General features: G+C 49.3%; 1 protein-coding gene across 2 annotated transcripts in view; it reads right to left on the bottom strand.

Moving 5' to 3' along the window:
* The window catches only part of LOC138491235 (tetraspanin-15-like), a 290,383-nt gene extending 267,831 nt beyond the window's left edge, over positions 1–22,552 (bottom strand). The window contains exon 1 of one of the 2 annotated variants that reach the window (XM_069617633.1): positions 22,304–22,552. In XM_069617633.1, coding sequence (XP_069473734.1) covers positions 22,304–22,396 — 93 coding nt within the window. In that variant the 5' untranslated portion in view covers positions 22,397–22,552. The remainder of the gene's footprint in view (positions 1–22,303) is intronic. The other variant, XM_069617634.1, reaches the window with a different exon arrangement.
* Positions 22,553–23,476: the final 924 nt, after the last annotated feature.

The raw sequence follows: 23,476 nt of genomic DNA, 5'->3' as shown, positions 1-23,476 counted from the left end.
TCATGTAGTCTAGTCTTGCCCATTTATGGATTGCGTGTCTAGATGCATATTATCTTTTGCAAAAAGGTTATTGTTTTAGTGCGCGTTTATTTATATGGGTGAAAATGCTTGTAATGAAAAATGGCGAATGAATGGAATTGCAATACAACTATTGGCGTATGAAGAGAAGATGGGGGAGGGATGTAAGAGGGGCACACATCCGGTTTGCGTTTGCCAATCCGACTCAAAAACACACACCCCTGGGATCGCTTTGAGCCGACTCTATTGTCTAGTAACATCCCCATAATGTCTTAAACGTTTCCTACGTACCCAGGAATTACTTGATAACTAGATAAAATGTCTGCAAGTGTTTGCAGACCCATAACATTAGCAACAGACCGGGTAAAAATCAGAAGTCTTTTCATTATGACTCTCATCAATGTTAAGGGCCTGCAAACACTAAGTTGCAGACATTTTTGTTCGTTTTTGAGTAATTACTGGGTATTGTAGTGAGATGGACTCACCCCCCTTCCTGCATTTCGAGGGGGCATAGCCACGGGTTACTGTGTGTCCAGCTGCTATCCGATGTGCCTCCCATGCCATTGGGTAATGGAATGGGATGTCCTTGGTTTCGGACCCCCACAGAGATGCAGTAGTATTTCTTAGCCAGTGCAGGCAGACTGTCAGCTTTGTGGGCCAAACTCCTTCAGTGTCTGCGAAAGCGCAAAAAGAACTGCAGGGGAGAGGGTATATATAGAAGTGCACCCAGAGCTGCAGGGCCCTGAGTTAAGTGCCAGGAAGGCTGGGACGCAAGGGGTAATCCCAGCCTGGTAGTGCAAGGTTAGCCAGGTTAGAGTGCAAGGTGGGCCAGGTGTCAAGTGCAGGAGGACTGGTCCGGGGGGGGGGGGGGGAGCCCTGGAGTCCTGTATGACTCAGAGGACAGAGCAGCTAGTAAGTAGACAGAGCAGGAGCAGGAAGGGTTAGCAGGGGAAAGGGAGTGAGAAAGAAGAGGAGAAAAGGAAGGTCTTGAAGAGCTTCCGAAACTTAAAGAGTTCCGGCTCAAGGCGGAGGGAGGCATGGAGGACATTCCAGAGGGAGGCACCTGCAGAGGAGAGGGATCCACCCCCCATTCTCTGCTTGGAGAAGCGACTCACCCACAGTGAATTAAAGTAGATTAGCGGAGGGCACTAGGAGGGAGGTACTTAGGAAGAGAGAGTTGAAGGTAGTGAGGACCACGGCCCCAGAAAGACTTGTGGACGATGCAGAGGGTCTTAAACTTGATCCTTGCAGCCACTGGAAACCAGTGGAGGGATTTCAGGGCCAGAGAGATGCGGTCCCTGGGCTTCAGGCCAAGGATAAGTCTTGCAGCCCTTTTCTGGATGAGTTGAAGAGGGTGAAGGGTAGACTTAGACAGATTGAGAAAGAGGCTGTTGCAGTAGTCCAGCCTAGAAAGAACCAGAGCTATGGAGACCGTGAGCTTCTGGGGGAAAGGTGAGAAAAGGGGGAATACCTCTGACGAGGTGCAGCTGGAAATGGGCCTTCCTGGCCATGACTCATGTGTAGAGAGAAGGAGAGAGTGAAGTCAAAGATGATCCCGAGGATTTTTTGTCTCAAAAATGGGCGAGGACAGAGGGCCCAAGGAGGGTGGCCAGAGAGAGAGGAAAAGCGGGAGCAGGGGTCCCAATGAGAAGCGGGTCGGTCTTACTGGCAGTAAGGCAGAGATCATTAGAGATGTACCATGCCTGAATAGCAAAAAGACAGTCGGGGATGAGCGAGAAGTAAAAGGAGGCCAAGGGTAGTCCGAAAGAGATCTGCAGGTGATCTGCACAATACTGAAAGCTAGAGGAAAAGGTAGAGATAAGGAGGGCCAAAAGGGTCAGATAGACATTGAAGAGCCAGGGAGAGAGCATAGAGCCCTGGGGATCACCACATGTGGAGAGAGAGAGGTGGTGGAGAGAAAGGACCCAAGCTGAACCTGGGAAGGTCGGTCCAAGAGCAAGGAGGTCAGCCACACCAGAACCTGATACATGATGCCCAGGGTCTCGTGGATACAAGTAATCAGGATGTTGTGGTTGACCCTGTCAAATGCAGAAAAAAGAATGAGGAGAATGAGGATAGAGGGAGATCTAGAGTACAGATTAGAGAGCAGATTTTCGGGGTATTCAGGAGTGCAGTTTCTGTGACTCTGGCTGCTCTGAAGCCAGACTGATGGTCATGGAGATAACCAACAGATGTAGTGTGGAGGGCTAGCTGGGAGATTGCTAACTTCTCCAGGAGTTTGCCCAGGAAAGGAGTGATAGAGATTGGGCGATAGTTTGCTGAAATGGAGTGGTCGGCAGAAGACTTTTAGTAGGTGTGCACAAGGGAGGGCTTGAGAAGAGAGAGGAAAGATCCAGTGGAGAAAGAGTGATTACAGAAATCAGCCAAGGCTGAAGTGAGAGGGACAATATTGTCCTTAAAGGTTCTGGAGGAGCAGGGCGGCCACCTGTTTGGATGACACTTTCATAGAGCGGACTTGTCTGGGAACATCAAGAGGTGTTACAGGAGAGAGGGAGGACAGAAGGAGAGGAGGGGGGGCAAAGGAGGGCCTGAGAGAGATAGAGGGAGAGAGAGGTGAGGAGGAGGAGAGTGCAGGCAGGATGCCCTGGGTTTTAGTGGTGAAATGAGAGGCCAGAGCCATGCATAAGGCCTGGGTAGGTGAAGAGGTAGTTACTGCAGTAGGATTAGCCAACTCCTTGCAGATTTTGAAAAGTTTGGCTGTGTTGTAAGAGGCCGCAGAGATGCAGGTTTGAATATGGACCCTCTTTTAAGAGCGGATGGAGAGTCTGTATTGTCTTTGGAGCAGGCCAGTTTGCCGGGGGGTTCACCCGAAGCTCCCCACTTCAGTTCAGCTACTCTGCACTTGCGTTTCAGGGCAGCCAGATCAGGGTCATATCAAGAGTTGCACTTGGTGGCAGGCTTCAGGCCGATCCTCATAACAGGGGCAAGGATATCCAGAGTGTTAAAGATGCACAGATGAAGGTTGGAAAAGGCTGTGCCAGGATGGGAGTCCTGGCGCCAGAGTCGTTGGGGGAGAGAAAGTGGGGGCAAAGGCGGCCACTGACACTCGCTTCATAGGTCGAATGGCCGTAAAGGAAGGTAGCATTGCTAGGTTGGCAAGGGGACAGGAAGCTTCAAGTGAGAAGACAGAAAAAATCTTTCAGTCCAGGAGAGAGGAGTAGTGAGAGGATTAGAGAGGGAGATGTCTGAAGAGATAAGAACATCCAAGGTGTGTCGGGCAGAGTGTGTCGGACCAAACGGCAGAATGGAGAGGGAAAGAGTCGCATAGGTTGTGGAAATGCCCAGAGGAATCTGGGAAATCCAGGTGGATGTTAAGATCCCCAAGGAGGAAAGGCTGGAAGGTAGAGGAGAAAGGAAGTGAGCTCAGCCCATTCATAGAGGAAGAGGGTGATCTGGCCATGTGGACTGTAGATGGTGGCCAAGGTCAGAGAGGCCAGGAGAGAGAGAGAGCCTTCAAAAGGAGAAAATAGGTCTGATTGTGGATGATGGAAGCAGGGATCCACTCAGGAGAGATCAGGGCCACTGTTTCTGGGACTGGGCGCGGAGAGGATCTTATAACCATCAGGGACGAGTATGTCAAAACATGTGGCAGAGCTGGCCTGAACCATGTCTTGGTAAGAGCAAAAAAAATTCCAGGTCCAGGAGTTCAAGGAGGTGGCAAATGTCAGAGGAGTGTTTGACCTTGGAGCGAGAGTTCATAGTCGCCACGTGGAGCAGGTTGCCACTTTTTAAACACTTCCGGGGAGGGGTAGAGGAGTACCCATCTGAAGTGGCAGAGGAGCCAGAGAGGTTGAAGGTGGAGGCAGCAGAGGAGCCAGAGAGTTAGTGGATGTCAAGGGAGTCAGAGAGTTGGAAGACAGAAGTGGCTGAGGAGCAGAGAGGTGGTAGATGGCATAGGAGCCAAACCAGTAGAAGCAGGTGTTGGCAGAGGAGCCAGAGAAGCGATAGAGACGGAAGGAAGCTGATGAGGGAAGCGCCTATCAGATAGTAGGACATTGGGCTGAGGGCCCTGGACCACTACAGCGCCATTTAGATAGACATTAATGATGACTCTGGAGGACTGGAAGGAGGCCAAGAGGATCTCCCACTGGGTGCCAGCATTAAAGGGAGAAGAGGAGGAAGGAAGAGTGGTGCGACCATATAAAGGGTGCATAGGTAGGGAGAAGGAAGTACAAAGTCTGTCGGTAAGAGTATGTCTGGAGGAAGCGCTGACATAAGTGTCAGTGATGGGAAGGCATGGATGGGAGACCAGGGTGTCCTTCAGCCTCTTCCTTCCAGTCTTAGAGTAGGATTTGAGATAGAAAAGCAATGAGAGTAGATAGGGGAAATTGAGAGCACCATAGTGAGTGTGAAAGAGGAAGGAGAAACGGCAGCCAAGATAGGGAGAAGAGAAGGAAACACTGCACAGGAGGGGATTTGGGAGAAAGGCAGGGGTAAACCGAGGGAACAGCGGGCAACAACAGAGTGCAGAAACAAGTACAAAAGGGGCAGTAACAAGCAGTGAGTGGAAACAGTGGTGGGAGCCTACCAGGCTCAACTGAACCTAGAGAGGAAAAAGGGCAACAGCAGAGCAAGAGGGAACCTAGAGAAAGGAGAAAGGAGAAGGGACTAGTTGACACAGCAAGGCATGTACAAGCACACCCAGGAACATTCGCGTAGAGGAGAAAAGCAAGAATGCAAGAAATGAGATAGCGGCCAATACATTCACCTAGCAGCAAAGAAAAAAATAAATAAATACCCACATAGTCTGCCTAAATAGGCCCTTTTTCTGAGTGCAGGTTTCTGAACGCTGGCAGGTCATTTCCCCAGTGGGCCCTTCAGCTTTGTTGGTTTGGGGCCTTTGATTACACCCCACAATATATTTGCATGTCACCTCTGGTATACATTCCTCTGCTCACTATTCTCTTGCTTGACCTGTACATCCTTGACCTTCTACAATTCTCTTGTTACTCCACCCTCCCCCAGGTCACTCTTTTCAGGCTTAAGGGTTGCATCAAGCACCTCAACTTCCTCAGTCGTCCTAGGGCATGCCATGTCCTCTCCTCCCAGATATCACCACCACCAACCTCTCTCAGTATCGCCCCTTCAATTCCTTTAATATCAACACAAAATAACTTCACTGTCCCTTTTCCTCCCCTCACCTGATGTTCCTCCTCTTCTTTCACTCTCCTTCACTCCCCTTTTTGTATTCCTCCTCACCCTTCACCCTCTCCTCTACCAGGATTGTCCTTCTTACTGCCTCACCTACCTCCTACACACTCCTCTCCTGCCTTCTGACCACCTCTCTCCATACTACTTGCTCCTGCTCTATCACCTCTATGTCCTGCTCCCTTGTTAAAGGGACAACTTCAGGAGGTTTTAACAGAGCCCCACATGCTTTGTCTGACCGCTCGGTAAAAAGCAGTAGCACTTTCTTTTGGGCGAGTGCTCACCAGAGATCCGTCATAGGTCACAGTACATCTTCTCCTCCGAGATATCACTGTACAGCAGTCCTGCCATGGGGCAGAGCTGTCCCAATGGGCCAGTGAGAGTATATGCAAAGGCTGGGAAAAGCAAATCTACGGCAGGGCTAAGTGAGTCATCTTAAGTCCCTATCTGAACCATGCAATGACCTAAAAGTTTCTTGATGATCTCAGGGATGGGTCCATACCCCTAAGGGCTTGGCACCCTACCCTAGGATTTACCACTCCACTGGGGCTGGACTACTGGATCTTTGTCCTGCACCTCAACATAGAGGTCAAGAGACTTCCATCCAGATTGGGGGTAACCCATCTGGATTCACAACTGGTCTCCGAGTCTGGGTGTTGGCACCCTTGTGCGTGCCAACATTCTGAAAGCCCACTTTTGTCCCATGGGTCACAACCTCAGGGACAGACTTGGGGTAGCACCTTCTGGGTTTCTGTTCTGGCTCTCCTCAGAGAGCCAGAGGGCTGAACGGCCCAATTTGATTCGCCAGGTGGCTCTCTGAAATAGGGTAGGCATCTCCTGACATCTCACACTCAGAGTCCGTGAGTCTCTAGGTCGGTGAACGAAGGGACAGGCTGAAGCAACAGCTTCCAAGTGTTTTGGGGGTAATGGTCCCTATCCAGCAACAGTTGTCCTTCCTTGACCTTCCTTGACCACCTCCTCTAGTCTAGAGGTTCCCCCGTTATCTGGATACTACTGCCTGGGCAAAGCCCTGCCAGGACAGGATGCTCTTGCAATCCTGTCATGAATCAATCTGATCTGGGACTCCATGACCGCAACACAGGCAGGACCATGAGAACTGGAAATCCACCCTAGTGAGGGTCTCATCATCATAGTCTTTTCCTGGGTTGCTCTCCTTACTCTCAGCAGAAATACCAAGGAACAGTTTCCCTGTCCAGGGCCCTCATAAGAGTTCTCTTGGAGAGTGGTGCTGGCATCTCCTGCCCTCCCCTACTCAGAGGATTCTCTGTCATCCAGAGGGCAGGGGTACCTAGCCAACAAGCAGAATACTCTCCTCCTCCCTTAGGTCAACCAATGTTGGGTGTCCCCCTGCCACTGGATACCCTGTTTGCACAGATCCGTCAGGACAGGCTGCTCTCGCAGGACGTAGTAAACGCCAGCCTTATCTGGGCCTCTGCAGCTCAGTCGCAACAGGCAGGACCCCCATGGCTGATGATATAGTTGGAGGGTCATGGCCACCTCAGTTTCCTCTAATGTAAGGTGTATGACATTCTAAAGCCACTGGCGCCACTCCGTCAGTGGTAGGAAATTCAGTGACATCTGGTCATTGCTGTCCAACTGCTGGGTCCCTATGCCTTTCATTTTTCCACAACTTGTGGACATAGAACATAAAAGGACCATACATTTGAGCTATGCGCCAAATGGTTCTGCTTTGTGTGGGCCCCTTGAGTTATGCAGTACCAACAACTTCAAGGTGCCTCTCTTCAAGGAAGTGTGAGGGGTCATTAATGCGAGGTGGACAACTGCTTGTAGTTCTCTCAGTATTTCAATTTTTACTAATAATAAAAAGTGCAACGAAAACCTAACTACGCCTACTCTACCAGGGAGTTCCCTACCTAGTGCAGGCTCCAAGGGAAAATCTCCTAGTAAACACAAAACTGGTTCTCACACTAAACAATAAAACATTCAAAGTAAACCATAAACAAAACAAACAAGTGTTTACCAAACAACCAGTGACTGGGATGACCTTCACCTGTCCTGGGTAAATCCCTTTCACAGGATTGTCCAAAGTCAATCTCTCCAAGTGTTCATAAAAAAAGCTAAATCGATTCTTTGGAGAGTTCCAAAAGAAACGAAAGTTCACCCAAACATAAATCCACTGCTAACAGTTCTTTATCCGTCGGTTGAAAGGTTTCCCTTCCAATTGCAGCAAAGAAAACAGCACCAATGGTAATCCGGGATGCCGTCCTTCCAGGATGATGTTGTTAGAGTTCAAAAGTACTACTTCTGCTTCAACAATTGTCCATCTGATTATCACCTCTGCATCGTCTTCAATATGATTTGTCAGGCTGCTTCTTTACAACCCCCTTCTACTGTCGTTTCTGTGGAGACAAGCCCCTTTGCCCCACAGTTGTCCGCTGCTTTAACTAATTTCAATGCAACATTCTCGGAAAGCGACATAGACAACCACCGTTCTGAAAGATCTGCTTCAACTTGGTACCTTGGACAATTTAAAGACAAGACTCATGGACCTCCACAGGTAGCCCAGATAGTCAACACACCCTTCTTTCCTAGTTTATAAGAAAAGGGCAGCGTCTTTGCCTCTTCTTTCTGTCTTACTGCCAATGGTATACCCAGTCTATGCTTCCAGACAGCTTCCCTCTCAGATGCAACATGCTCAGCATTAAAGATTGTTAATTTGATCTTCTTACAAACACTCAGCTCCCTTCCTCAGCTTTATGCACACCTCCTTGTTTCCGGTAGCTAACCCAAAGCTGTATTGCCACACTTAAAGCTTTATATAACTAAGTCACACTTTTCTCAGAGGACACTGGACCTTTAGCAACTGCAAAGTACAGGTGGTTAGGTTGGTTTCACTATAGAATAAAAACTTGCCTACTGGCTTGGGTAACGCTTCTTTTTGTTTTCTCTTTACTTCAGCAACTTCTACAATTAATAAAGTACTTGTTCTGCATGTTACAAGGTTCAAGCTTCACAAGGAAACAGATTTAGGAACTGTAAGAACTTGCATTCCTATATTTTCATTATTATGACTCGCATCAGGAATCATAATTGAACACACAACCTCTCGTTATGACAATATCCCTTGTAGCAATGTGTGCAAGCCAGTTTTTACTTTTTCAGTGACTCCACAAAGCATTCTCCCATCTCAATTGAAGACATGTGACCACTTTGATACAATTATTATGTTCAACAATGGAAGTGAAAAGCTTTTTTGTTTACGCAAGCATTCCGACTTGATTCAGAGGTGCACGTGATACATTTCCTTTGTTCTTGGGACGCTTCACAGCATCAATCAACTTCTACTCTCTTCTGCTGTTACTCAAAGGATAAATGGAGAGTATCACGTTATATTATTCCACCAATAACATATATTAGTTGGGAAAATTCATAGGCCATATTGATGGGGTTAATATTAGGTTATGGCAGCAGGGGTTGCAAGGGTGTCCCCCGCAGGTTTCATGGGTTCATATTGCCACAAAGACACGGCGCCCTTCTTGTATGGCAATATTTTTGCAGGAAAATTAACACATAGAACTTAACGGAGCTGGTAACAGTTACAGACAAAAGCTTCTCAGTGAATCTGAATACAGAGCTTCACTCGTCATGTGATGCTGGAAATGCATCGGAGGGACAGGGCCTCTGCATCCTTATCCTTTACTGCTTTTTATCGTGTGTTCTGTCCTGTTTTCCGCACAGGAGTTCATGTGGGGCTCCTGGCGGTGCAGCTCTCTTTCTTTTGGTTTGGTGAATGGACCTGTGGGATACCCTTATGGCACCCATGGGTGGGGGTACAACCCTGTGCCCCTAGTGTATGTTTTTGGGCACCTGTGGGTGGCCCACAGAGCAGGGTATGGGCTGGTGGCAGCTCCATGCTGAATTTGACAGGTGCACAGAGTATCCTCCATTTTGGGATACCCCGGCCCTGCCATTGGGATCAGTTGATCCCTGATGGAAAACAAGATGGCCCCGGTGGCCTCTTGCTTTCTATTACCCATTACCATGTTTTCTCAAAGTCCTGGGAAGCCCTGACTCTGTCCCTTCCCCCTGACTGGCTGACAGGATGCTTGAGTGTGACCCAGCGGAATGAATGCGAGATCAACAGTATATCTGGGGACCTCTCACTGCTAGGAATCGTGTTCAGAAGCTGAAGTCCACTACGACGAGTAACTGGATTAACTGACGCTTGACCCCGAAGCCCTGCTGGACGAGAAGAATTGCTGTTGCTCTCCTTCACAATCTGAAAGCTGCTGTGCCTCCAAGGACTGACCCACAGAGGACCTGGTAAGGCGCCCTCTTCCTGAGCTACGAGGGACCATCGTGCACAGCTGATCTTTGCCAACGCTCCCTGGTAGACAGATCTGCGACAGGCTGCCGACCCGATACGGGGACTGCAGCGGAACTCCAAGGAGAAGCACTCGGACTGTTGTCCGCCACTGTCGACGACCGCCATCGCCGACCGGAGCCGCCGTGCTCCCGTTTGCCTAAGAACTTCCATTGATCATCGGACGCTCTCATCTGCATCGTCATCCGCTTGTCTCCCGCTGGAGAAGGCCCGACCGTCGACGCGCCGAGGAGTATCCACCGGTGGGTTTCCCGCCACCTAAAGACCGCAGAGACGCCGACGACTCGACGCCCTTGCTGGGCCACAGTTCTTCATCATCTCTTTGCGGTCCAGAACGATTGTCACCGAGGTGCCCCGCATGCCTCTTCCTTGCAGGACGCCAACGTTCTGTCGTCGACGAGCACCGCTAGGAACGAAGCTGCCACTTCTCTGCCATAGTTCACCCTGTTCACCGCCGGATGTTTGACGACCCGTGAATCCCGCCTTAAAGGGAGGGCACTCAAGAAGGGCCGTCGATTCCCCAACACCGAACGCCAAGTTCCCTGACACCTCTCGACGATCCGTGGCTCCCGCCTGAAAGGGAGGCACTCAAGAAGAATCGGTCGGTGCCTCGTCGGAGAACTCTACTCCACCAGGTACATTGGGGGGGTAAAACTTTAACAGGAAGAAGTAAGACTATTGAACATTTGGACTGGGCTTGTGCTATATATCTTTATTTACAGGTTTCCCAGGTGGGGGGATCTCCACACAGAACTGTGCCTAGTGGTAGGGGTCAGCATTCTGCCTATTGTTTCAACCATCTTGCGTTCCTTCCTATCTCTATTGCTGGTTTACTCATTATTGATCTGTGTGACATTTTAACCGTACAGTTGATGCACTTTAATCAGATTTGATAACATTAGTGGTACCACTCTAGACGTGTATATATTTATCATTATTGACTTACAAGTACAAAGTGCGTTATTGTGATTGTGTACATACCTTTGAATATTAATTATATAAAGACTGTGTTTTCAGTAATACAGTGGGTGGACATTCCTTTGTGGGGGTTTGGCGACTACACTGTACTTAAGAACCAGCCCGCATCACCTCCTGAGAAGCTAGGCCTTGATTGCTCGTCCGTTGCTACCTTATAGAGAATCTTGGCTGGGGTCTTCTGTGCCTCTCCTCTACCATATAGAGAGCAGAAGTGCAGACACCCCCTACCGGTCTTTACACATCAACTCCAGAAACACTGCGGTTGCGGGTTGCTTTCTTTTCTAGACTTTTCTTCCTGCTACTACTTCCTCAGGCACTCTTTGGACCCACACCCATCTGCAGCATCGGTGTCTCCAATTGGCCTCTACCACAGAATGTCTACTACATCCCTTGTCTTGCTTCTGCACATGGGCCTCGGGAGCAGAACGATGTTGGCTCTGTAATTAAAGGTAAGTTAAGCCTACTTGCCTGTCCTACACCCACACATGCCTCCCGAGTCCTCTTATTCATCTCAGTTCATGTGGTATTATGGGACTTGTAGTTCACTTTAGTGAACTTCGGTATTTCCACTTCTTTTACACTTTTATGGATGATTTTTCTTTTTCAAAATAAGATTATTGAACATTTTTTGTGTCAGAGCAGACATGTATGAATGCAACACACATAGCACATTGAGCTTGAGTCCACTAAAACAGTAATTACGGTTGTACAAACCTCCACCTCCCCCCACCCTCCCTTGTGAGACACTGCAGAGCACCAGTAGAAGAACTCAGTTTGCAGGCTTTACGGAACCTGGAGGAAACTGGTGGTCGTTATGGTCCCCGGACTCTTGTATGCCTCCAGGAAAGGTGCCCATTACATTTCTCTACTCGGCCACAGTCCGTGAATGTCCCCTATAATATTTTCAATTTCATAAAGCGCTCTGGCTTTCCAGGCCCATGTCTGTTCCGTGGGGAGGCTTTCGGCCTTCCAACTTATTGTGAGACTGACCCTGGCAGCAGGCAATAAAATAGAGTCATGTGGGGGACTTCCATCAAACGACCCTCTTCCTCTTCCAGTCCAAAAAGCACTAGCCTTGGGTCGAGGGCCCTGGCAGTTCCTTCTATGCTCCTAATCCATGCCAGTACCTCGCTCCAGAAAGTTTGTGTTTTTCGGGCAGGACCACCACACATGCCAATAATCTGCAGTGCCCCTGCATTCCCTTCAGCGTTGAGGGCTTGTCTGCTCAAACATTTTGGAGAGTGTCAGTGGGTCGTACTGCCACTTTTGCAACAGCTTCATACCATGTAGTTTATATTGCGCTGATGTCAATGTTGTTTGCGCTGCCGTGCACATCCTCGCCCAAAGCTGCTCCGTCATTAGTGGACCCAGGTCTTTCTCCCATCTTTTCTTTAGACCCTCGAGGTTGTTGTCTCTCTGCTATCAATGAACCATAGAGGCGTGCAGTGAGGCCTTTGCTTGACTGGGCCTCGTTGAGTATCCATTCAAAGGCGGTGATTGCTTTGCAGTTTGTCTTTCCATGCTGGTGCAGCGAGCACCCCCTTTAGTTGAAGGAACAAACACACTCAGGGGGCCCTGTTGTAGTCCTGCTTTTAACTCCTGGATCGTTATACACCCTCCCTCTTTTATGAGTTGCCCCACTCTTTCTAGGCCTCCTTCATACCATCTCTGCTATCTGCTCGGGTCTTGTACTTTGTCTCTGACTGGAGGGTCCAGATACAACCCAGTGGGGAGGGCCAGTCAGACCTCTCATTTCCCTCACATTCCACCAGATCTTCATGAGGGAGCCCATTGCCACATGATTCAGCACGCTCTTGGGGAAGACTTTCTCTGGAGCCCATAAGCATTCACCGAGGGACCCTGGCCTAAGCCTGTAGTTTTCAATGGCCACCATGCTTGTCGCCTCTCAAGTGTGGGGAGAGAGCACGATACTGTTCTGCTCAAGAGTAGGTGTAGTGGTCCGATAGGCCGACTCCTCCTTTTTCCTTTGGCTGGATTAGGGTGTCATAGGCGATGCACTGCTTCTTCCCCTAACAAAGGAATTTCATGAACATGTCTCGTAGCTCCGCAAAGTGCGCTTTGGGGAGAGCAATTGTCAGCAGGTGATAGTGGTATAACATTTTGGGCAGTATCACCATTTTTATGGCATTCAGGCGGTCTAACCAGGATACCGCGAGCTTGCTCCTCCTTTCTGGGTCCTTCCTTAACTCATGAAGCAGCGGGGGCAAGTTAGCTGTATAGAGGTCTTAGAGGTTGATTTTGATCCCCAGATATTTCAATTCCAGCTGTGTCGAGGATATACCACCCGCTAGTGTGTTTTCATCTCTGGGGGCCAACGGGGTTTTATATGCGAAGAAATATTGGATTCAGAAAGCGATGGGATACAGGCAATGTACAAACCCAAAAGGTAGAGTTGCCGTGAACAAGGCTCTCAAGAGAATTCAGCCTGACCAGGGGGACCAGACAGGGTTGCCCCCTGTCTCCAAAGTGCACTGGTGATGGTGGGGCAGCATGGCAGGAGTGGGCTGGAGGAATGATTGGGGTAATAGGGTTTGGGGGGCAGGAACAGCTGTGAATAAGGCTTGTTTTTAATAGGAATCTGGATCTCCCGTTGCATGGTCAAAAGGAGAGGGATTTAATCAGCCATCTCATTGGCTCTCATGACAGATTCTGACAACTTTGCTACAGTCTCCTGCCTTGTGCAAAAATGTAAACTTCACAACTTTGCTACAGTCTGGTGCAAAAAAATGTAAACTTCACTGCATCATCACAGTTAAGTGCCAGTAGCATCACTGCATTGTGAATAAGGTATGTTGCTATTACCATACTAAATGGCACTCGTTTTGCTGCTTAAGAAAGGAAGGCAGAGATGCCCTGCTAGAATTCAAACATATTGGTGCAGTTTGAACCAATATCTTTGGAAATTGACATGTGTACGCGGCCTTATGGGAAGAAGCCACTTTGCAGTAGTACATTTTTTTTTCTGCTGCACTATAATATTCTATATGCAAAGTAACTGTTGCAGTTGAAAGTTGTTTAGCCCACTGAAGCTGGCAATGCAGACAAGCCACTCTTGGCACCACTCCTGTTTTTGCACAACAAGCAGACATCATTGACCAGTCAGCTTTAAAAAGTTTTATTTAAGAGCAAGCACAGATTGAGAAGCAAATGTGGGCATTGAAATGAAAATAGTCCTACCCAGGGTAAGGTCACAATTAACAAATGAGAAGAGGTGAGAATTCTTAGAGAAAATGAGCACCTCCCACAAACTTTGTATAATCTGCTGTAGTTACCAATGACAGGGTCCAATTACATACTACTGCTTTAAACAAAGAATGTGGAGGGAAAGGATTTGCAGCACACAATGTGGCAGTTTTGCAGAGTCCATTAAAATAGCTGGAGCACTTTGCCTGCAGCGCCATTCAGACGGCTCTCAGATGCAGCAGCTTCTAAATAAAATGGTCCCAGCTCCCTTTACTGTAGACCCAGACGAATGCTGTAGTACACATGAATTAAGATAACGTCATTCAAGCTTCAATGGATAACTCAGATATCCTTTGCGGAAATCTACTGTATCTTTCGAAGTTTAAATAGGGCTGTCATTCGGTGGAGCCGCTGCAAACATGGAAACAAAGATATCTTCAGCTTCTGTTATGCTTTGCTCCCATCTAGTGGTGGTAGCAGGCAATTACTACAGAATCCCAGTTTTTCAAGCAAGTACCTTTTAAAGCCCCTAGCAGCCTTACTGAGAGACCTTACCAGACACCAAATCACTCAAACCAGGAGCCATTTATCACTCTCTCTGGGAATTTTGAACCCTGATGGATGGCTATATTGGGGTCATTTGGAAACTCTCCTAATCGTTCCATGTGTAGATTGAAGATGATTGGGGAGATAATGAAACCTTGGGGGACCCCACACTTTGGTTGGATCTGAATGAGCCTATCTGTAGGACCTGGTGCCTATCGTATAAGTAGGATGCAAACCATTTTAGGCCAGTACCAGAGAAGCCCATCCTGTCAGTGAGGAGGGGAAGGAGTATTTGGAGATAGGCCTAGGAGACAGAAATCCCCATTGCGAGTCATTCTGAGTACATCGTCCACCACTTGGATAGATGTACACTCAGCATGTCATTTGGTGTGGAAACCAGACTGGTAATCACAGAGGCGGTCAAGCTGGTTGATCTTGGCAAGTAGTTAGGTCGCAACTACTTTCTCGATATGCTAACTGATGAACAGGAGGTTTGCGATAGGTTGGTAGGTGGCTAGGTCCTCTGGTTCAAGCAAAGGTTTCTTGAGGGGGTGGAGTCATTTGAGACCTGCCTTCAACATGTCTGGGAATGCACCTTCACTGAGGGAGGCGTTCACAATACAGAGAAGGGTGTTAAGTGCTGGGCCAGTGAGTTGTTTAATGAGGGAGGCTGCGAGGAAGTCGTCCATGTAAGTATTGGCATCGAGTGAAGCAAGTGTGTCTGGGAGATCTTTAGGAGAGAGGAGAGTGACGTCAGTCCAGTAGGGCACTGCCCAGGAGGGGATGGCTAGCAGGGCTCTGCCTGGTTTATATATGTGACCTCTGATTTTAGCAAATTTGTCAATGAAGAAGCAGTCTATTCTGTTGCATCTCTCTCATGAAGCCGGCAACTCAGGGACAGGCGTGGCTTTGGAGCAGTGCTTGACTACTTCAAATAAGGGTTTGCTTCTGCTAGAGGCTGCCTCAATTGTGCAAGTGTAGTAAGCCGACTTGTCTGCATTGGGCACGCAGGGATTTGAGGGAAGGGAGATCCTCTAGGCTGCGGTCCTTGCGCCACCACTTTTCAAAGGATACGATCGAACATTTGTTTTCAGCAAGCCTGGGTGTGTTCCAGGGTGCAGACACTTTGACTTGGTGCAACTAGACTTTAGAGGTACATGGGCATCCAGTAGCTCTTTGATAAGGTGCTTCCATAAGGGCTACACCCTGTGGTGGGGAATGTTGTGAACAGTGCGTCTAGCAGGAAGTTTCTGAAGGATTGGTGCCCAATAGCAAGGTGTTTGGCGTGACCTTTGTGGAGAAGCCTCATGTGTGTGATATGAGAAGGGAGACTGCGGCATGGCCAGTCGAGAGGAAAGAGGAAGGGGGGGAGGGGGTTTTGCAGGTGAGAATCAGGCAGGAGGTGAAGACTAGGTTGAGTGTGCTACCTTTGACATGCACGGGGGAAGAGTACAATCTGTTTAAGGTCCACAGAGAGAAAAGGGAATCACATAGGTGTTTTGCTGGCTGGGACTCGGGATGTTGAACTGTCCAAGACAATATTAGAGTAGGAAACTGTTGCAGAGGAGACAAAGTTCATAGATGAAGTTACCACTCCCTTGAGGTGGCATGCAAATAAGGTGGCATGCAACCGAGTTGTTGTTTGAGATGGAGAACCGGGCATGACAGCTGTGCGATCCCTGGCTAGCATGGGAGTGGGCTGTGGTGAGGGGAGACACATGGTGATATTTACCTGCTGTAGCATAAGCAAAGTACCTAGCTTTGGCCCTTACAGTTACAAACAGATGTTGCCCTTTTCTTTGACTGACCCACACAAGAGAAGCCCTGTGAACTAACAGTTAAAAAGGGGAAGGAAGGTCGAGCGGTACCTTAGAGGGCAGGTGGGGGTTAGGTCATGCACGCTAGATCCACTTGCACCAGCTCACCAACTGCAAAAGAAAAACGGCTCGAAGGCCGCTTTAATAGTGGGGAAAAAAGAAAACAAAAAGGGCAGCAAACCAACAAGACACCAAAAGATTAGCAGTGATTGACAGGTGAGTGGGATTTAGGGCAAGTGACTTAGATCCACTTGCATCAGCTCACCAATACTCCCTGTGCAGTTAGCAGGGGTAATCTTCATTCTATGACAAGACTGGAGGCAAGCAATATGCTTGTTCAAAGCTTCCCAACACTGCGACCGCTAAATTCTCAGTCGACTTGAAATAAAACTCTTTAAATGTTCGATCATTCGACCAGTCTGCCGTTAGCATAATATCTCTAAGGGATACCCCTGTCTTAAATGCTTTAGATGCCATGGCTCCACGTACTGAGTGGGCACCATACTTCCCTACGTCTATCCCAGCTGCCTGCATGATCTCTTTCACCCATCTGGCAATAGTGGCTGTGGATACGCCCTGAAAAGGCTTTCTACGCGCTATAAGCAATTGCGTGATATTCGCGGCTCTGTGTTCCGCCGTCCTGCTTTCATATTCTCTGAGCAGCTTGCAACGCACCACTTAGGTCTATCCGGAAAATATGGATAGTGTACTGATGAAGTACCCGTCTTGGTTCTCCTGACTATTGTGAATGTTACGCCATCTGGCCCAAATGAGCTCCTATCTACTTCTAACGCCCTCACGTCTGACACGCGCTTACAAGACACTAGGCACAAAAGCATCGCTAGTTTCCCTGACAACCGTTTTAGGGATAAATATCTGTTCCTGTGCCAACTCTCCAATAGCTTCAGGACGACCAGCAGGTCCCAGACTGTCTTGTATCGAGGCACTGGGTGCGCTGTAAATCTGGCTCCTCGAATGAGTAACTACTGCTGGGTGCTGACCAGCTAGTACTCCCTAGATAGGCAGGTGTCCCATGGAAACCGCGGATCTGTACACACCTATGGTGCGGAACGCTCTTCCACCATGTAATAGCTGCACTAATAAATTTAAAATCATCACTACAGGGGCCGAAATAGGATGAACACCTCTCCCTTTGCACCAGCTAGTCCACTTGGCCCAAGCCGCGTCGTAGCTCCTTCTCGTGGACGGAGCCCAGGATTCTGCGATGAGCTGAGCAGCCTGAGCCGAAATGCTTGGCAGCGCCCAGCGTCTCCTGATATCCTAAACGCTATGAGCGGGAGTGTCCCTCTCACTCTCAGAGGGTGAAATGACCCAGCTGGGTCCGTGAGCAGGTGCTCTCCTTCTGGGAGTATTCTCGGGTGATCCACTGTCAGCTTCATAAGAGTTGGAAACCACACTTGAGACTTCCAGAGCGGCGCGGTGCTACTAACAGCAGCTTCGCCTTCTCCCTCCGACACTTCGCTAGAACTCTGCTCAGCATCATGAATGGGGGAAAAGCGTAGTGTGGACCTCTGTTCCATTCTTGCAGGAACGCATCTGTCCCTCGAGCTCCCGGGTCCAGCCTCCAGCTGAAGTATACTGCTGTTTGGGAGTTCAACCGGGATGAGAAGAGGTCTATGTGTAGTGGACCCCACCTCTCGTTCATCATCTGAAACACTGCTGGTTCCAGTCTCCAATCGCTGGAGTCCGTGAGGTAGCACGAGTTCCAGTCCGCTATCACGTTTAGTGTCCCGGGGAGGTACTCCGCAGTGACTGATGTCTCCGATTGCAGGAAAAAATGCAAAAATCTTTCGCTAATTCGGCTAGCATTCTGGATTTGGTGCTGCCTAGATGGTTTATATATCCCATTGCTGATGTGTTGTCCATCTTTAGTAAGACGCAAATCTCATTTTCCTCTTCGTGAAGGCTCTGATCGCAAAAGACCCTACTAGTAGCTCTAGGCAGCTTATGTGGAGGCAGAGTTCCTCTTCGCTCCATTTCCGTCCTGTCTGCAGGTCTCCGCACCTTGCTCCCCAGCATAACTGGCTGGCGTTGAATTCTATAATCAGATCCGGACAATCTCAGAAAATGGCACGCCCATTCCAGGCGTCCATATTCTGCAACCACCATTCCAGCTCCGTTTTGGATTCCTGATCCAACGGTACTGATTGATGATACCTCAAGCCCTGCTGCAGATGCCTTATCTTTAGCCTTTGTAATGCCTGATAATGTAAGGGTCCGGGAAATATGGCTTGAATGGAGGCTGCTAGTAGCCCCACTATTCTCGCCAGGGTTCTGAGTGACAGTACTTGTCTCTGTAGGCACCCTCTCAGTTCTCTCTTGATGTCATGAATTTTCCGTGCTGGCAGCTCGAGAGTCACTTTCCTGGTATCCAAGACGAAGCCCAGAAATTACAGCCTTTGTGCTGGTTCGGTGTCTGACTTCTCTACATTTACAAGGAATCCTAGTGACGCCAGCAGATCTTGGACCCATCTGGTCTGGTATATGAGAGCCTCTCGGTCCTCTGCCAATAGCAGGAGATCGTCTAGATAGATGATCAATCTTATTCCTTTCTCCCTTATAGCTGCTACTACCGGCTTCATCAGCTTGGTAAAGGCCCAGGGAGCTGAAGCAAGCCCGAAGGGCATGCTCTTGAATTGCCAGAGCTGTCCCTTTAAGCGAAAAGCCAGGAATGTCCTTAACTCTTCTGCTATTGGGATCGTTAAGTAAGCATCCTTCATATCCAACCTCGTCAGACAGTCTCTCTCTCTGAGTGAGTCTCGCAGCTGGTGGATGCCCTCTATCTTGAAGTGACGGTAAACTACCCAACTATTTAGCTCCTTTAGGTTTATAAATGGTCGCACCTTCTCCTTCCGGTGCACCAGAAACATATTGCTTATGAATTTGGGGTCCCCCAGGCACCTCTTTATGGCCTTCTTCTTTGCTAGGAGGTATAGCTCCTGGTCTAGTAGCCTCTGCTCTGCGCGCTCTAAACGCTGTTGGTGGGGCCTGTGCTCTTGTATGGGTGGGCCCACGAATTCCAGATGCATACCCAGAACCATTTGCCGCACCCAGGCATTGCTGGAAAGCTTGTGCCAATTTCTCCAGAACATACCAGTTCTCCCCCCTACTGGAGGGTAATGCGCAACTCTCACCTTGTGTGAACCCTTGTCCACGACAGGCTCCTCTTCCTCTGCGCCCTCTCGGGAAACGCCGTCTGGTCGGGAAGAAGAAGTCTTGCTGCCTGTTTTCCCAGTATTGGGCTCTGGGATTCGGTGTCTTCTTTGTTACAACCAGTCGAACGACCCCTGTGGCGACTGGTCCCGCCAAAAATTTGGTTGGGGAAGATCTTGCGGATTGAGGCCTCCGCCTTCTCCAGTGACGTGTAGGTGCCGACGTAGTGGCCCATTTCTTTACCGAAAGTCTCCCCGAATAGGAGCCCTTGAGCTGCTTCTCCGGCGTCGTACGAGGCGAGATCACTGAGCTTTGCGTCGATCTTCAATAGCAGTCCTCTCCGGCGTTATGGCGCAGTTTGCATTACCTAGGAGGCATACTGCTCTCTGCACCCAGCCTGCTAGGGCATCGGGGTCTACTTCTTCCCCCGTATCTCTGGCCCTTTCTGCCAGGTCCATGATTTTAGCGAGCGGACCAGCTAGGTCAAGTACCTTCTCTTGACAGCTTCTCCAGGAACTATCGATACCTTTGCGGGGGTCCTTGGCCATCTTTGACACAAATGTCAGCATCTTGGGGTCTAATTCTAGCGTTTCGGCCACCTTGCCTGGAAGATCCGGTCTAGAGCACTCGGCTCGATGGCACTGGCGGAGCTCTTTATCTAGCGCTGCAAAACATGCGACGCAGAAGCGAGCTGCGTGGTGAGGCTCCTCCCTTGCAAAGGAGGGGGCCAGGGGACTTCCGCATCCCTGATCGCGGCAGGCTCTGCCTCTGCGAAGGAGGGGGCTGAGATGCTCTGCCTCTGCGAAGGAGGGGGCTGCGATGTCGGCCGCTCTGTCTCCCGCGCCTCCGCCTCCACGAAGAAGGGGGTAGGGGACTCCCTGTCCGCGGCTCCTTGGCCGCTGCAAGCACCCACAGAGCAGGCCAGCCACCCCTAGAGTGTCGGTCATATGGCACTGGGTGGTCACGCCATGGGGTACGATTGCCCTAACGGCGATATGCTAATTAATTGAAACCAAAGCTAAAAGTAAAAATCTGCTCGCGGTTCACGTTCGCCGCTTCGCTGCTGCGCATCCTGCGGCATGTCCTAAAAGATCTGATATTAAGATCAAAGAGTAAACCTAAACACTCCTGCGCTAATCTTCATGCGCTGCGCCCTCTGGCACACCAACTATGACTCTATTTTATTCTATCCCTAAACAATGCTGCACTAATAATAGCCACCATTATATAGGGCGATGATCAGAAATAGTACTTATCTGCTTGAAGAGCAGTAAAAGAAGAGGGGGAGCTCAAGGACAGGAAGTGATCATAGATGAGCTTGGAGTGAGATGGACTACAGAGACTATGGGGATTGTAGTTTCAAAAGAAGAAAAGTCTGTTGAGACATTTTCCAGTATTTGTTATTGGTTTTATTAGTTTGTTGAAACTCCTGAGGAGTAGTAAAATAAAGAAGTTGAAGCATAATGCTCGCCTCCAGTCGTGTCATAGAATAGCCAGAACCATCATTAAGCAAAGATCTGCCACTGCAGAAACTGACTCCGGTCACCACCTGCCGCAAACTCTAAACCACCTACCATTGCACATCAGCGTTAACACTCAAGCCGGTCATAACAGACATTCACTGGCTAGACTTGAGTGACCACCTCAGGGTACACCCAGACCACATGCCAAAGACTTACGGCCAAAACCACCTTGAATCTTTCGTTATGATCTGCACACATCAGCACAACAGCAAAGCAGTCTTAACCTTCTCCCTTTGCAACTACGAATCAAACCTAGGCATTCTCTAGAAAGACCCAGAGACCATGAAAATGCCTGCAGTTGCTCAACATATAACCCCCTGCCCCCATAACATAACATTGACTCTCATAGCAGGTAGGGCCTCCATGCCCACCTGCCCCTCCCATTATCACTGCACCTGTGACTACCTGGTGATGTAAATTGGTTGAAGCACTGTGGTGACAAGAAGTCTTTTTTTGCTAATGTTATGCCTGTTTAAACATTAACTTGAAGGCATGTTTTATAACATTTAAAGTAATTACTCGGTGTGTACGTCACACTTTTTGTTTTAACATTCAATACTTTAAATATAATATGCAATAAACTTCAAACGCTCAAACTGTTGGCTTTGTCAATGCCTGTTAAAGACATGTTTATAGCTCCAAAACGCAACGTGAAAAGCCAGGAGTAGGTCATGGTAGACAACCACTTGCAGCCAGAGAGAATTTGCATTATTTCAGGAGCAGGGTAGAAGCAACTCCAGCAGGACGTGCATTAGCCCACTCGGTTATTTTCCCCACGTGGCCAGGTTCTTCGAATGCAGACATATAGAAGCAGGGCCTGTGATTGCTAGGGCCAAAACGCCTATCGCGTGGCGAGAAAGGTTACGGGGGCTCCTTTCCACTACAGTCTCACGTCTCCACGCTTTAGACGTGCCCATGAATTCACACCACGCTCCCAAAGTAAGTAAACCGGCCGCAGAAATTGAACATCACAGGGAGGAGTCTTTACACCTGCAAACGGCACGCGCTGCATACTAGCACTAACGCGTCAAACATGTCCCTCGACTTTACATCAAAAGTCAAGGCTGCGCGGGCTTGCGAGTATGCTCCAATTCCTAAATGCGTGCACACGGCTGAGCGAGTGCACGGAGCGCTCGCACCATCTGGATTCCTGCAGCCATGCCCACAATGTGGCTCCACTTCCTCCTCCCAGCTGTGCCGGGAAATCAGAGGTCCCGGCTCTGTGCCTATTGTGCACAGTGGCGAGATTATGCGGCAAGCGCTTGACGCCCGGATAAACAGCACAGTGTTTCCCAGTGGAATGTATCGTCATATGAAGGAATAGCTGTTCAGGTTTTGTACAGTGTCTTTACAATGTATCTGAACACAAGCACTGATTTAGAAGGTTCTAAAGCCGTACTGGCCAACACAACCTGTGTGTCTAATGCGCCGACATTCAACAGAAAGACAGCAGATTGCATACACAACTCTTCTTCAGTTCATTGAAATAATTAAGGCCTGGCACTTACCAGGAACAGCATGGAGTACACAGAGAGAGAAAACTTCAGGCAGTAGTAGTAGTAGCGAGGCTCGGGGGGTTTCGAGGCCGCTGTCCCCGACATCTTTCAGAGGAAGCTGAGCCCCCTTGTCCTGTGGAAGTCTTGTATTTTGACAGCCCTGCTATGCCACTCGCTCGAGCCAGCTGTATAATGCATGCCTGAACCTTGCACTGCAACTTCCGCCTCTGAGAAACTGAAAGCACTACGAGGGGAGGGGCCACTGGGCGGCGGCATGGTTAACTGTTTATCTACTGCTGAGAGTTTACTCCATGCTGAGCGATGATTAAATAGTTAATATCGTCTTTAGTTTTGCAGTGTAGTTGCCCACCCCTAACCACAAGTCAGGGCAGGCAGTCGGTAAATACTTCCTGTTTTTGTTCAAGTAGTTTCCCCACTTGTTTACCTGGTTTGCTCACTTCTGGATAATTATTTTCTGTCAGTGTATATCTCCCAAGTAAAAGCGGATAAGAAGGGGGGTAAACGGTGGGTACGCGCAAGCGTTTCCCCTCGGGTATTTTTGGGCACTGCACAGGCCAGCAATCCGGCCTGGGATAGTAGTCTTTCCTACAGGACAGGGAAGGTCTGGGAGCAAGCAATGGTTGGTGGAGTTTTGCGCGTCCTTGTCGCTGCTCCCGACACTTCCCTGTCGTGGTGGGCCTGGTGGTGTTGGACAGGTCGGAGTCACGGTGGGGTGAGGTCAGTAGGCGGTTTCTGGGGTGCGGGCTAGGCCTGTTTTTATATATATATATAAAAATAATAATAATAAAGAGGGAAGCAATTTCAATATATAGCAGGTGGATTGTAAATAAATCCCCACCACCCACTTGACCTGTTGGGCAAGCCGAGTGGCCGCCGGGAGCCGTGCCTCCACTTGGCCGTGCATCCCCAGCTGTGGCCGGTGTAGCAGGCCGTGTCCTTGAGAACAATCACTTGGGTCCTAGGCCTCGGGCAGGACAGCCCTTCATTCAGTCCTGAGTGCCGGGGTTTCAGTGGGGCTGCTGTTGGCAGACGGAGTGCCTTGGGCAGGCAAGTGGGGGCCGGGGAGCCGGTGCTGCCGGAACCAAGGGCAGGGATGGGAGTGCTGTGCTCATAGCAGCTGCCCGGGGGCAGTGTGGTGCACAGCCTTTAAGTGTGCTTTGCAGC

This window comes from Ambystoma mexicanum, chromosome 10, assembly GCF_040938575.1.
Source record: "Ambystoma mexicanum isolate Mex_15411 chromosome 10, UKY_AmexF1_1, whole genome shotgun sequence".
Classification (NCBI taxonomy): domain Eukaryota; kingdom Metazoa; phylum Chordata; class Amphibia; order Caudata; family Ambystomatidae; genus Ambystoma; species Ambystoma mexicanum.
This window is presented reverse-complemented; position numbering and strand designations above follow the sequence as displayed.